The 14,744-nt window shown below is 40.9% G+C and overlaps 1 protein-coding gene across 1 annotated transcript in view; it reads left to right on the top strand.

Moving 5' to 3' along the window:
- The window catches only part of LOC308291796 (transient receptor potential cation channel subfamily M member 5-like), a gene marked incomplete at both ends in the record, with an annotated part of 32,379 nt that extends 17,983 nt beyond the window's left edge, over positions 1 to 14,396 (top strand). Inside the window, 9 exons of the mRNA XM_080733929.1 lie at positions 4,704 to 4,846; positions 8,097 to 8,215; positions 8,352 to 8,577; positions 10,008 to 10,099; positions 10,424 to 10,556; positions 10,654 to 10,828; positions 13,186 to 13,354; positions 13,570 to 13,802; positions 14,251 to 14,396. Coding sequence (XP_080590055.1) covers positions 4,704 to 4,846; positions 8,097 to 8,215; positions 8,352 to 8,577; positions 10,008 to 10,099; positions 10,424 to 10,556; positions 10,654 to 10,828; positions 13,186 to 13,354; positions 13,570 to 13,802; positions 14,251 to 14,396 — 1,436 coding nt within the window. The remainder of the gene's footprint in view (positions 1 to 4,703; positions 4,847 to 8,096; positions 8,216 to 8,351; positions 8,578 to 10,007; positions 10,100 to 10,423; positions 10,557 to 10,653; positions 10,829 to 13,185; positions 13,355 to 13,569; positions 13,803 to 14,250) is intronic.
- Between the last annotated feature and the right edge of the window lie 348 nt (positions 14,397 to 14,744).

Raw genomic sequence — 14,744 nt, 5'->3', positions numbered from 1 at the left:
TAAGCACCCTTTGTTAGCCCTTTGTAGCCAAATGCGGTAATATCGGGACTCCATTACTTAGCGATGCAAACCACAGTATTTATCCCGTTCATTTAATGCCACGTATGTTCCAAATGAACAATTATTAACCATGTAATGTTTTTATAATGATTTAATTTATTATTTGTATTATTATTCCGCTGTTCTTCTTCTCGGGTTTTGGAAAAAAAAAATATCTGTTTCCTGCCTGGAGGCGTCTGTGATTGGCTTCGACTCGTGACGTATGTATTGTGTTTGACTTCCGCAAACAGTGCGTCCTTTGTCATTGAGTTAGCTTAGCATTGAATAGAACAGTGTCATTGTAAACTATCTAGTTTTAACGTTCAGAGCGTTTTTTTTGGACAATAAAACATTGACAGGAATGACAGCCAGGGGAAAAAATCCATCAGAAGGACACATGGAATGCAATCGTTCACTCGCCGTCGGAAAGTTGACTTATTAGACTATTCTGGATGAGTGTCTATTAGTGGCTAACGGCTAACGCTAGCTAAGCGCTAGCTGCAGGCTAATGTAGGCATGGTATAAACATGGAATAAAACGCGGCCCAACTCTATGTTGCTCTTCTACAAGCTCACAACGCAAGGCGGTTAAGCCTGTGGATTGTGGTTTATTATCAGGTCAGAACCGTCAGATTGTCCTTCTGACTGAAGTTACACAAACACAAACACTGATGTTACATAAAGCACTATTTAGCACAGTTAGCTGACCAATTTCGATAGGACACGAGTTATGGTGTTGCGCACGTATCTAGAAGCGCATTCCCGTAGAGCAACGTGGACTGACGAAAACGGGTGCCCCATAGAACGTTGTGCCACTATAGGAATAAATACTTTACTTTTCTTGTTTACTTAAGTAAAAGTATATGCCCACTGCAATTTAGATATACTATGTTACAAGTAGAAGTCCGGTATTAAATACATATATTTTTAAAATAGCAGATCTACAAGCTCACAATGTGAGCTATTTTCAAATGGCCAAAATGTGTACAGGCTACAATAACAGCTGAAATGGTTAATGTATCTTTTGGACTATTAAAATCAAAATCTACAAAGCAATAACTAAAGTTTTGAAATAAATGTAGGCCTAGTGGAGTAGAAGTTAAAATATTGGAAATTGGATTTACTAAAGTAAAGTACAAATAGCCAAGTTCTCCAAGTTACAATGTATGTAAACGTTTGTGTTCTCATGCCAATAAAGCTTCTTTGAATTGAATTGTGTTCTCTACTTCCCCATGTGGCGGAGTCAGGTCATTGCAGGTTAGAATTATATTTAAAAGGTCAATAATTCAGAAGTAGTATTTCAGCATGGCATCATTCTATAAGCCATATCTTCAAAACTGTTGGGTCAATCTCCACAACCAATATATCATTTTGTAGCTATGATTCCCATGAAAAGAAATAATAATAATCAATGACTAGCCGTCAGCCGTGCTTGGTCACATATGGTTCAATTTTCCCATATGTGACTAGGTCTGGTACTTTGAGCCTTATGTCTGCATTGGTATTTTTTATTCAGAATATACAGAATATTGTATATATTCAAGTACAGAATCTAAGCTTTCATATGATGTATCATTTGTTGAAATTGGAACATTTGTGAAGAAGTTATGGACATTTTAAACTTGTTGCACCATAAAACACAAAGGTCCAAAAAGCCCTCTGAAAACTAGAAACATGGGAGGGTCAATAAGTACTTAACTACACCCCTAATCACTCCCCCAATGCTAAACCCCCACACCCCGTACTAATGGGTTCATTTAAAATAAATTCTCTTTTATATGATATATGATATTCTCTGAATAGATGATGCACAGCATACACAGTACCTGTGGTAATCTATTGTGCTATAGTGCTTGCAGCCATGTCAGAAATAGTGTCTTTTCTACCTCCTCCCCTCCTTATATGCTCATCCTGTCATTTTCTTATTTTTGTATTTTTTATTTTTCACTAAAAAGTGTATTACAAAAGAAAAAGTTTTTACATTGTAAAAAAAGTGTATTACAAAAGAAAGTGTTTACAGTGTACTCTTTAACCTCGGCTACAAAGCTTGCGGAGCATCTGCTGTACACAGCTAAAGCAGACAGCTAAAGCAGAAGCACAGTCTTCTACAGTTTGGATCAATGGATTTACACGCTTTCTGTCTTGGGAGCATTAGCAACACAGAGCACATTTGCAGCCCGTTTTGTTGTAAGAACGTGGGAAGTGGCAGACGGGCTTGCAAAACATACTTTTTAGGGCACAGAAAAGGGGGAAACTTGTCCGTTCATGGGCTGCAGTGAGCTTGAGTAACAACTAACTATAAAGCTGACGCCTCATTATCAAAACTAGCGCAAATGTAACGCTCTCTGTGTTAACGGCGACTGCTTCTCATAATGAAACAGCCAGCGCTAGCGCGAAGCTAACGCTATAACGTATCTCGCAGCTCGGCCACTCGTCTGTAGTAAAACATTAAGCCCCGCCGTTCTCGAACGCTTCTTACCTTTTGTGAACATTATATCCAAAAAGTAAAGGTCCTATGCCGGTCTCTCATCTGTTTACTTCATAATTGTGGAAGAAAATCAAAGCAGCTTGTTGAAATAACGTTTATATCGCTCATTTTGTCAGCCGACACGCTACCTCCCCTGGTCACGTGGTATAGACACAACGAATAATAGTGGGGAAAATAATGCACCGGCTGACAAAATGAGCGATATAAACTCTTTATTTCAACACGCTGATTGGATTTTCTAACATGCTTGAAAAGTAAACAGTTGAGAGAAGTGTATAGGACCTTTACTTTTTGGACAGAATGTTCACAAAAGGTAAGAAGCGTTCGTTAGCGGCGGGGCTTATTTTTTACCACAGACGAGAGGTTGACATGTGAGATACGCTGTATAGCGTTAGCTTCCCACTAGCGCCGGCTGTTCCATTACGAGAAGCCATCGCCGCGTCTTTCTTTGTGTGCCAGAGAGCGACTCAGAGAGTCAGATCACGTATAAATCAAAAAATAAATCCTTCCAGAATACTGTCTTCTGCAAACCGATAACATTAGCGAGATGAAGTTAGCACTGAGTTTGTTTACACACTAGGCTACAACCAGATGCACCACGCTGTATGGGGCGGTGCTCAAGTGTGTAATTCGAGACAATGAGTTCTCAGAGCACAATCTCTCCTCCCCCAAAAAACATGGATAATTCCTTCCAAAAGCAGCCTAGTTTAACAAATAAAAGTAGCCATTGTAGTACCTTAAAACAACTATCTTTCGACATGAAACCCTTGTTCCAAATTCGAACTTGTGTGATATGGAAAAAAACTAAAAAAAACGACATTGACTTCATTTTCTCACTTTTCTACTGTTTGAAAATCGCCGACTTATGGACCTTTCCACCAGCACTAGTCACATATAGGCTTGTGAATTCAGAGCTTTCAGAATTCAGAATTCTCTGTAGCTATTTCTGTGTTCTTCCAGTTTCTGGTTAGAAAAGAAATTGGCGCCACTCATTAAATATTTGCTCATTCTGTTTTATTTCTGTGACGTGACGTAGGCATATCTAATTAATATTAACGTTTGTTTTATATAGAGTCGTATCAAGGGGGGGGGGGGGGGGGGGGGCGTGGTTTCACTGTGTGCTACTTTTAGCCAGAGATGAGCAGAGCCAGACTCTGTCAACAGACACTCAGACAGTTACAGTTAGTGCCTGTGAGTGTGTTTCCTTCCTGGTTCTCTCTCACAACACAAGTCAAGTCGTATTTGGTGTTTTATCATATTAGTATTTTCAATGGTCGTTGACTCTTTCCGAGCTGAATAACCACCGTGTGTTTACATGCCGTGGCAGAGAACGCTATGCGGCTGCTGTCTCGACCGTGGGGCAGGGCTCAGTGGTGGAAAGTAACACTTGTTACATGTTGGAAGTATATTAATACTGCGATGTAGAAACACTCTGTTACAAGTTAACGTCCAGGATTCAAAATGTACTCGTAAATGTAAAAAATAGCCGCTACAAGCTCACAACGTGTTGCGAAAGCGTCTATTTTTCGTGCATGTGGACTTTGTGTGTGTAGTGTGTGTGTGCGCGCACTGTCACCACACACAAACGCTTGTCACACACACACATACACACACACACACACACACACACACACACACACACACACACACACACACACACACACACATACACACAAACACACTACACAGTCAGGAAATATAGCCAACAGCGCTAGCGCCTAGTGTCCATTTCTTCTCCGGTAAACAGTCCAATGCTGGAGAAAGTTAGCCATGGATAAAAGCTCAGACAGCTTGTTTGAAAATACTTACACATTTTAACTGGTTATAGAACATGGAGTTGCCGAATCTTTATACTTTTTACACCTCCAATGGCTGGTTTTAAAATTTGTTTCCGAAATGCAAACAGCAACAAGTGCGGAGAGCTTCTCTCTGTGGCTACACTTTCAGAACACAACGATATGCCTGCATTACTCCGCCCCCTCCCCCCAGAACAGCAGATAAGCAAGCCTACATTTTAGTTTTCTTTTCATATTCTCAAGTCTGATAAAACAAATAAAGAGGCGGGGTTTCTGACCCCTTTAAGTCTGATATACACTGCACTATACACACACACACATATACAGCATAATACAACATTTTATGTGACAACTTTCATTGTGTGGTATTTCTCACATCAGATGCGATGGGTCCATGTTACCAGAGCAGTGAGAATAAATCCCTCGAGCTGCTCAACAGAGAGTCTCCAGTCTGGGGAACAAACTGCTTCCAGATGGCCATGGATGCTGAATCTGTCAACTTCTTCAACCATGATGGATTAGAGGTTGGTCCATCTCAGACTGTGTGGTTCAGATGGTCACAGGCTGAGTTACTGAGTTATGGTACATTTACAGAGCGGTCTTGAACTCAGCTAAGATATGATCATTTTAGTTTTGTCTCTAGCCAAATTAATTTTGACAGCAAATTCTGATTTAGTTTTAGTCTTAGACTTTTGAATAATACACCATTTAGTTTTAGTCTCATTTTAGTTATCTGAAATTGTTTAGTCTTAGTCGACTAAAATCGTAGTCTTTTAGTCTTAGTCAACAAAATGAACTCTGCATTGGAGTGATTGACATGGAGAACATGCTGCTTCTGGTACCAGAACAGCGCAACTAGTGGCCAATCATAGGAACTTTTAGTTATGTGTTTGCTTCATTTTAAATCTGGACAACTGGACCCCGGGCCAAAGCACAGAGGAACAGTAGGATGGCAAAAGCAAGACTACTCTTTCTCTGACTGACTGTATGTTACGCCCGCTGGGCTTATGTATTTAGTTATGTGTTTGCTTTTGGTTCTAGATCAGTCGGTGGAGGTTGTCATGGAGACGGGGGTGTGGAGATCTGGCCTGGGAGGGGCCCCTGCCTGGTTGGTGATCCACCCACGGATCCTGGCAACGCCCACCGATACTGATTGCCTGATTGAGAGCAGCAGTATAAAAGCCTCAGTTTGAGCCTGGCTCTGCGAGAGAGCACACCACATAGTTGTGGAGGGGCTGCTCTCTTCCCGCCGACTCATTAGTACTTTAGTACTTTGTTTTGGTAGTTGGGTTGAAACTCCTTCGGAAAGAGTTTGGTGTTTAAGTGTAACCCTTTTGTAGACTTTATTAACTCATCCTGTGCCGATCCCGAACTAGTTCGGCTTTATTTCAATCCAATACAATTTTTTTTTTATTAATTCACTTACCCCGAGCTGCTTGTAGAGTCGTGGGTGGTCCTGGCTCGCTAGCCGCTAGCCATTCTACTCTGTCTGACGATATATTCCATTAAAAATGGTTTAAAATACATTTTTGAGCTCCCCAATGTTCACCCAATGTTCGGCGCCGCTTCCAATGAGTATACGAGTGTGCCGATCCCGAAGTAGTCCGGCTTTTTTTAATGAAATGAATAAAATGATAAGAGGCCTTCTGAAGCCTGGCCTGATTTTTCTAGCTACTAGCCGAAAGCTAGCAACCTCCCGGCCGGCCGTTATTTGCGAACAAAATCGCCAATCTCCGCCTAATCCAATGAAAGACCAATCTTTGAAGGCTTATATCTCTGGATTGTGTCTTTAGGGAAGAGGCGCGAGGTTTATTTACGGCGAAATCGCCCAAAAATGATCTTTTAGATGACAAAATGGGAATAGCCATTCTGTTAGCATTATCATCCGGGACCTTTCCATGACGTGCATGAACGTGAGCACGTGAGGTCCTGGAAGGTGAGGTCCTGGAAGCTAAAGCGCTCACCTATGAGAGATACCCTGGCATTCTATGGCCCCTAGAGGGCGCTGGGACTAAATGAGTTAATAGCCTGTTTCATTTGTTTGTTATTTTCCTGTTTTGGTTCTTATATTCTTTGTGAGCTAAGAACCTGCAAATGGTATGGAACATCCTACACCATATATCTAATGTCCTTAATATTCATTATTGTTAATACTGTGAAACATCATTGAGAACTTTGACCTTTGCTGCAATGGCAGGACCATTATGCTTTTAATGGGACTAATTTGGGAATAAACATTGTAGTCTTTTGATACATTGATGTCCTGTCCACTCCTTCGTTACGGGCTATGCCCCTAGATCTGTCATGGTTCGTAACACTGTACCAATGTGCCATTAGTCCGTCTGTGCGTTGGTCCTACTCTCCCCACTGACTAACACGATCTCCAACACTAAACTTAAAGGGCAATTCCAGGTTAACCATATTCCCCCCTTAATTTGCCTTTTATCAAATCATGATTGTTCCTACCTGGTTTGGTGGATTTCTGTTACAGTCGCCCCTCTTCATAGATCTCCCGAGTCGTCCCGAGGCCATCCTCACAGTGAAAATGCGGCTAAATATATACGGACAAAAGCCCTATTTTTTCTGGTTCCAAAGTTACTTTTTTCTTCGTGAATTTTCTTTTTATAGTTGCAAGAGACGAATCGACGTGCTGTTAGATCCACCACTTACAGTAATCAATGAGCAGACTGTTGAAAGTAAACGCATCCGTTTTTTTCCCGACTGGAGGTTTAGGCATGAGGAGTGACAATTGGTTAACATACAGCAGGGTGCAATTTCAGGGTAAACCAAACCTTTGATTCAAGATTCCTAGTATTAGCCACATGCGTTGCTGTATGCAAGATTTGTTCTCTGCATTTTACCCATCTCTTGGAGCAGTGAGCTGCAGCCGTGCCCCCCCCCCAACCCAACCCAACCCAACCCAACCCTTGATGCTGAGTGCCAAGCAGGGAGGCACTGGGTCCCATTTTTACAGTCTTTGGTATGACCTGGCCGGGGATCAAACACCCAACCTCCCAGTCTCAGTGCGGGCACTCTAACCACAAGGCCACTGAGGCGGGTCTTGCCTTCGGCATGCATGTATAGCCCTCTAAGGCCCGCATTAAGAAATACTTGAAATAAAAAATTGAAAAAAATCAGATGGTGTTGTAGGAGTCTTAATCAGAGGAAAATGTAATGTTTTTTTTCAAAAAAATGTTTTTGTAAGATTTTATAGCCATAAATCAAAAATCATAAATCATGCTCTAATTTACATATGGGGGATATTTTTCACAATAATAACATATGTACATGTTCTAGACATTCTAATGATCACCAAAAAAAATAGTACAGGCATTTTACTTATGTTTTTGTGAGGTATAGCTTCCATGAAAAAGTGAGATGTTGTTCGTCAAAACTCTGGAATTTCAGCGGGTGTGGCGGGTGTGAATGTCAGCCCCTGTGGGGGGTATTTATATGCAAATATTGTGGCCAATGGCATTGTAATACTAAACAATAGAATCCAATGGTGGTGTTTAGGTGGTAGGGGGAGCTAAAATAAAATGATTTAAACCTTTTTTTGGATAAAATACAAACGTTGTAATATTACAACCGTGGGCCTTAGAGGGATAGACTGCTAGCCTGTTGCAGAGCCATGCTGTAAAATAAAAGATCTGGGTAGTGAAGGCAAAATATTTGAAGAATGACATACAGTAATTCAATTAGGCCTACACACACACACATCTGTGTGTCACATTAACACAGAGAAATGACTCAAAACACTGTTCTGCCTCTCAGTCTGTGCTGTCTCAGGTTTGGTGGGGTGACATGAAGAAAGACACACCAGTGTGGAAGTTCCTTCTCACCTTTTTCTGCCCCCTGCTGCTCTGCACCAACCTCATCACCTTCAAGGACAGGTTAGCACCATGTTTAACACAATAATACACTTGTTGAGCTATTATGTATATAGTTATTACCAAAAATATACATGAAATTCAACATTAGTTTAAAAGAGTAGTTTTAGCAGGTTAATCATGTTGCTCCATCTCACAGTGCTAAAGACGACTCAACATGGAAGAAGATCTGGAAGAAGTGTCAGTTCTGGAGCGCTTCCATCACTACCTTCATGGGAAATGCAGTGATGTACATCCTCTTCCTCTTCCTGTTTGCCTACGTGCTGCTGGTGGACTTTAAGCCAGTGCCCCCTAGTGGGCCGTCCATCAGTGAATGCGTGCTGTACTTCTGGGTGTTCACCTTCTTATGTGAGGAGATCCGACAGGTGAGTGAGTGGAAGGAGCTTCATTTGATTGATTGATTGATTGATTGATTGATTATTCTATTAGCAAATTGATTATTTTATTAGCAATTTGAAAAAAATATCCACGAGTTTCCAACGCCCCATAGTGCATTGCGCAAACGTCTGCATCGAGGTTCCGCCGCCGATTTACAAGCTCACAACGGGTTGCATCTGCGACGCGACGTGAGCTTGTATGTCTGCTGTTAAACCCGGAAGTTTGGTCCTGATAGTCTCCAGTAAACCCCCGGGGAAACTTGTGGATATATAATGTTTCATCACAGATTGACAGTACAGTTAACTGGTACAAGGTCAACTAAAAATAGATCCTCATCCTAGTAAGCTTTTCGGCTTATTTACACAGGAAACCTTTATGTATCTCAAATAACATTAAATGACAAACGGATAGAACACAGTACTATGCAGTAGATATCGTCAGGAAAAAAAAGTGCAAAAACAATATAGATATTTACAAAAGAAGGGTCAGGGGGAGGCTGGGCGGGGCTTATTTTTTACCTGTTACGAGCGTCTGCTGCCAGTAAGTGCTTTTTCAGGGCGGTTTTTAAAGTTAGTTTGTTTTGGGCTGTTTGGAGCGTAGTTTTAAGGGCTTTTGGGGCGTCGCGATACCATACGTGGATTCCGTAGTCAAAGAGGGGCTGCCGCTGAATGATTGCACTAGTTATGGTCTTCAGTGTGTTGAAATTGACCATCGGGGCGATCCTCTGTAGTTTGTTGGCTGATTTTTGAGCGGTGGTCACAACGCTCCTATACGTGGCCGTGTGTGTGGGTCTGTCTGTCTGTCTCCGTGTCTCCGTGTCTGTCTGTCTGTAGCCTGCAGTAACCTTTTCTGACCACACATGTTAAGGGAGGGGCGCTGTTGCGCACACACACACACACACACACACACACACACACACACACACACACACACACACACACACACACACACACACACACACACACCACCGCTCAGTTCACACGAGTGTGATTTTTTAATTACCTTTGAAGTCATCATTTCGCTGGAAAGATGAGCTTCAAGCATGCATCCTGTGTTCATCAAGACATTTAAAGACAAATAATAATATACAGTAATCCTCTTTTGGCCCCCCAAAGATGAAAAAAAAGGAAAACATATATACGAGTAGTAATGAGACATAATATGCACAGTGAGGGGGGGGGGGGGGGGGGTTTCAGGTGATAAGCTGAGACCTCTCTCTCTCTCTTATTGCATTTCCTGTGTTAACATTATAAAATAACAAAACCTTTGTTGAGGAGGCTCACTGCCTGCAATGTTGCCACAGCTGTAATGTAAGTCATGTGACAAATATTGTCCTCGTATAGCTGTCTATTGTTTGTCTATTAACTGTAATCTATCAACTTGATTCAGTTTGATTGATGTGTTTAATTACTTTCAGGCATACTCTATGAAGAAGCTGTACTGGCAGGATAAATGGAACCGGTGTGACCTCTTTGCCATCATTCTGTTCATTATTGGTCTCATCTGCAGGTTGGTACACAGACATTTTTCTTTACTTTAGTAAATAGAGAGCTATGAGAAATACAGGAACCGTGATAATAATCATCAAATCATCAAAATAGGTGAAGTAGTATTGATGCAATGAAGAAAACTGTTTCTAGACTGGACTGAACTTTACTGAGGTAGTTCTGTGGACAGAGCCAGCAAGTATACAAGCAGGTGAAACATGTACATACTTTATGTCCGGGCTGCCACTGAGTATTATAATGGTTTCTACTGCATATCACTACAATAGGAGTTTGATTAAAATGAATTAAACAAGATGAAATGTTTTCTTCTGCTCGTGTGCTTCAGGATGTTTAAGCCGTCCTACGAGTCTGGACGAGCTGTCCTGTGTATCGACTACATGGTCTTCACAATCCGTCTCATTCACATCTCCACCATTCACAAAGGGATGGGACCAAAAATCATCATAGTTGGCAAAATGGTAAGAGAAATATTAATTTAATAAATATTACATATTATTATGCTGTCAAAATGTGTCACTGATATTATAATGAATGTCTTTGTTTCTCACTGTTCAGATGAAAGATGTCATCTCCTTCCTCTTCTTCCTGGGGGTGTGGCTTATGGCATATGGAGTAGCCACTCATGCTCTGCTGTATGAATCCGATTCCAACCCAGAACGTATCTTACGTCGAGTGCTCTACAGACCGTACCTCTACATCTTTGGAGCTATGAATCTAGAGGAAATAGATGGTACGTGTGTGTGTGTGTGTGTGTGTGTGTGTGTGTGTGTGTGTGTGTGTGTGTGTGTGTGTGTGTGTGTGTGTGTGTGTGTGTGTGTGTGGCATTCAGGACGTACCTAAATACAAAAAAGACGTGTTGTCTAGACGCGATTAATGTTTGCGTAGGACTCTCCTCTATACGTGTAATGTAGTTTCCCCATTACTGTTAAAATCATTCATTTTAATCAAGAGTTAAAGATCAATAAGGGTCAATTTGGCTACCGACCCGGCGACCCCAGCATTCTGAATATATCTGTAAATATTCATTATTATTTAGTCTGGGTCAACATAAATGAATGGCAGTCATACATTGCATAAAGGTCTTCCTTACCCTCTTAACAGGTGTGGGCCCGCCGGCGGGCCCGCCGGCCGTTTGTTGACAAACAATCACGTTTAGACAAGCCTCTGTGTTACTTGCATTGCCAAGCTGTATACCATTTTAAAGCTAAGATTCTTGTGATTCCGAATCCGCAAACCATTTGATTATAGCGCCGAAACTCACGCCGCTAACAACGCAGAAGTCCGACATAAACAAACAAACAAATATTCATAAATCTGCTGCTACTCACGTTTAGAGTTGGATTGTACTCCAACAACATCATATATTTCCACAACAATGATGTTCTTGTGTAGAGGAAGGGTAAACATGATAAAATCCATTGTTTGTACAAAGTCCAAACCACATTTTCTGCCAAGAAACCTCTGTACAACTATAGTCAAGGATACAAGCGTGATGTCAGAGTATGACAATCTTTCACGTGTTTTTGCTTCTAACTTCAGTTCAAGTTTTCAGTTTTACAACTGAATACTATTAAAATAGCCTCCAAGCTCCACACAATGATTGACACTTCATTTCACCCAATGGGAGCTTCTAGTCCTGTCTCAGTCGTCTCCCAGTCGCCCAATAGCAACCAATAGTATGTTTTCAGAGGAGGTCCATGACTCCGTTTCCTGGCTCATATATTCAGCCAATGGCAGCAGGTTGTTCTGATGACTGTCACTTCTTATAGCCAATGAAATTCTCCACAAAATGTGTCTACTTTATTTTGGCTGAAGTGAACTACAATACCCAAAAACCCCTGCGTAACAGCTCTACTGGACGTGCGTAAATACGCAGCAGCGGCGCCGAATGTCAGACCAAGAGTGTTAGGGCTGTCATTAAAATAAATAAATTAAATAATAATAATAATAAATAAATTAAAATAATAAAATAATAACATTAAAAAAATCCAGTCTATTAGCCCTTTTTTGACCTTTTTATATGATATATGCAAATGTCTCCAAATGAAAACGCATAAACATACACTTAGTAAAACATGTGTAAAATATTCATATTCTGTAGTTTTATCATGTCCTTTGAAATTGGGCTAGGTAAGGCTTCAAAATGTGTCCACATTGTGTTTTTCAGCTCCTATATGATAATAACAGTGTTATGCAGGCATCTATTTACTGAAAATATTTAGGCGAGGATTAAAAACCTGCTATTCCAGTAAGTTAAAACTTGCATTACTCAATGTCAGTTGCACACAGAGTGATTATTTATTTCTGGGTAAAACTACTCCAAATGGTTTTAAAACTACAATCAATTTACTTTGGGTACGCTGTGTATAGGCGTTTTTTGCAAATTATAGAGGATTGTTAACAGGTTCATGCATGTGTTGTATCATGATTTTTTAAAAAGCCTATGCATTTCTCATGCATAAATCTCGGTTCATTGTACACTCTCAAGAGTTAAAAGATCCACAAGGGTCCATTAGGTTGCCAACTCTCCATCAGTTAGCTGGAACCCCCTCAAGGACCACTGACTGCTGCTGCTGATGTTGTAGGCTATGTGTCGTGTTCTTGTGTGTGGGGCTACGCAGTTCAGAAACAGGTACAGAATAAAGAACCGATTACAATACTTTCACAGCAGAGAACACGTTTATGCTTTTTGGTTTGACAAAATGTCACACATCACCCCTGTCCATGTCACATTCTGACATTTACCTAAGCATTTAGGTAAATGGGAAGGGTACATAAAAAGGTTCTCAAACCTTTTCATGTGAAGCTCTACCAACACTCCAGCTAGCACCACTCCCAGATGTTTTTCAGCCAATTGCACCTCATTGGCTAAGGACCCTGCTTTTGTACTGTCTGTGGCAGAACTCACTATATATAAATAATGAAGATAACATAGTGTTCTCACCTTTCAGGCAAGCCCACAATTAAACTAAACTCTGGTTGAGGTTGCAATCACAGCCATGTTTTTCCTAGAGGCTTGAAAACAGGGTCTCTGGTAAACCAGACGGGAGATGTCACAATCATTTTTCCTTTCCTATTTCTTAACAGTCTATGGAGAAGACTGGAACAAATCCTGCACCACCAACATGACACTGATAGAGGGCGGTGCTGAGCCATGCAGGAGTGAGATCAACAACTGGCTGGTGATCGTTCTTCTTGTGGTTTTCCTGCTGGTCACCAACATCCTGCTCATCAACCTGCTTATCGCCATTTTCGGGTAAAGAACTATGCAGCCTTCTGTCTGTCTGTCTGTCTGTCTGTCTGTCTGTCTGTCTGTCTGTCTGTCTGTCTGTCTGTCACTCTCTCTGTCTCTCATCTCTGATCTTACTACATGTCATCACCTTCCTATCACTTCTTATTTCATATTCATCTTAGTTATGTAGTGGTTTGATTTAATAGTTTGTTGTTTTGTGCCTTCAACCCTTCCTGCAGCCACACCTTCAATAAGGTGCAGGAGAAGAGCACCCTCTACTGGAGACTCCAGCACTACAAGCTTGTGATGGAGTACCAGTCCCGTCCTTTTTTGGCTCCTCCGTTCATCATCTTCAACCACCTTTATCTCATCCTCTCCCACATGTATCTATTCTGCAAGGATCAGTCTAACCCTAACCCTAACCCTAACCCTGGTCTTAAAACCAACGAAGCTCAAGCTTCCATACATAACGGTCAGTAACTGAAAAATACTTATTTAATCTTCTATCTTTACGGAAAGGTTATTTTGTGATTTGACCCCTGGTTGAGGTCTCTATACAAAATGCTAAACATTGCTAACTGCCTATTTTGTTTTGACCACACATTATGATTCGTTCCAGATGATTTTTTTTTTTATATATATATATATTTGAAAGATTTACCAAAACTATAAAAAATAATCTGATTTAAGTCTGGAACAAAAGAGAATCATGGCTAACTGTATTATATTGTGAGCACCTGCATGAACGAACGAACAAACGAACAAACGAGTTCAAGTGGATTTTTTTTCATGAATACTGATTTCATTTGTAACATTGTCTGTGACGCTGTACATACAGCATCTACCAAGCATTACATTGACTAATAATGTGTCCATTCTGTTCATGGTCCATGATAATAATTGAACCATTTTCCCCCAAGGGTCAGAGGAGGAGGAGGAGGAGGAGGAGGAGGAGGAGGAATTTAAGAAATGGGAGACGAAGCAAATGAAGAAGATCGACACAGTCCAGAGTGAGACAGCGAGAAGAAGTGACTCTGAGAGAATGAAGCTGATTTCTGACAAGTAAGATGATAATGACCAGAGAGACACTAATAGAGTACATTTACTTCTGTACTGTACTGTACTTTACTTAAATATATTTAGTTTTGGATACTTATGACTTTCATTCACTGCAAGACAAATATTATACTTTTGACTTTTGACTACTTTTGACTTGAAAGGAAGACAAATACTCTTACAGTTTATTGCAGTACCACTTAACTTTTTCCCTGCCAGATGCTGTTATTTATTATTGGGTTTTGTGCCAGCAAAAGCACCTTACCTTTGCGATGATATAGACCAGTGTTTCTCAAATGGGGGTACGTGTACCCCTAGGGGTACTCAGAGGTACTACAGGGGGTACTTGAGAGAAAAT

Source organism: Nannobrachium achirus, assembly GCF_963921795.1.
Source record: "Nannobrachium achirus genome assembly, chromosome: 9".
Classification (NCBI taxonomy): Eukaryota; Metazoa; Chordata; class Actinopteri; order Myctophiformes; family Myctophidae; genus Nannobrachium; species Nannobrachium achirus.
This window is presented reverse-complemented; position numbering and strand designations above follow the sequence as displayed.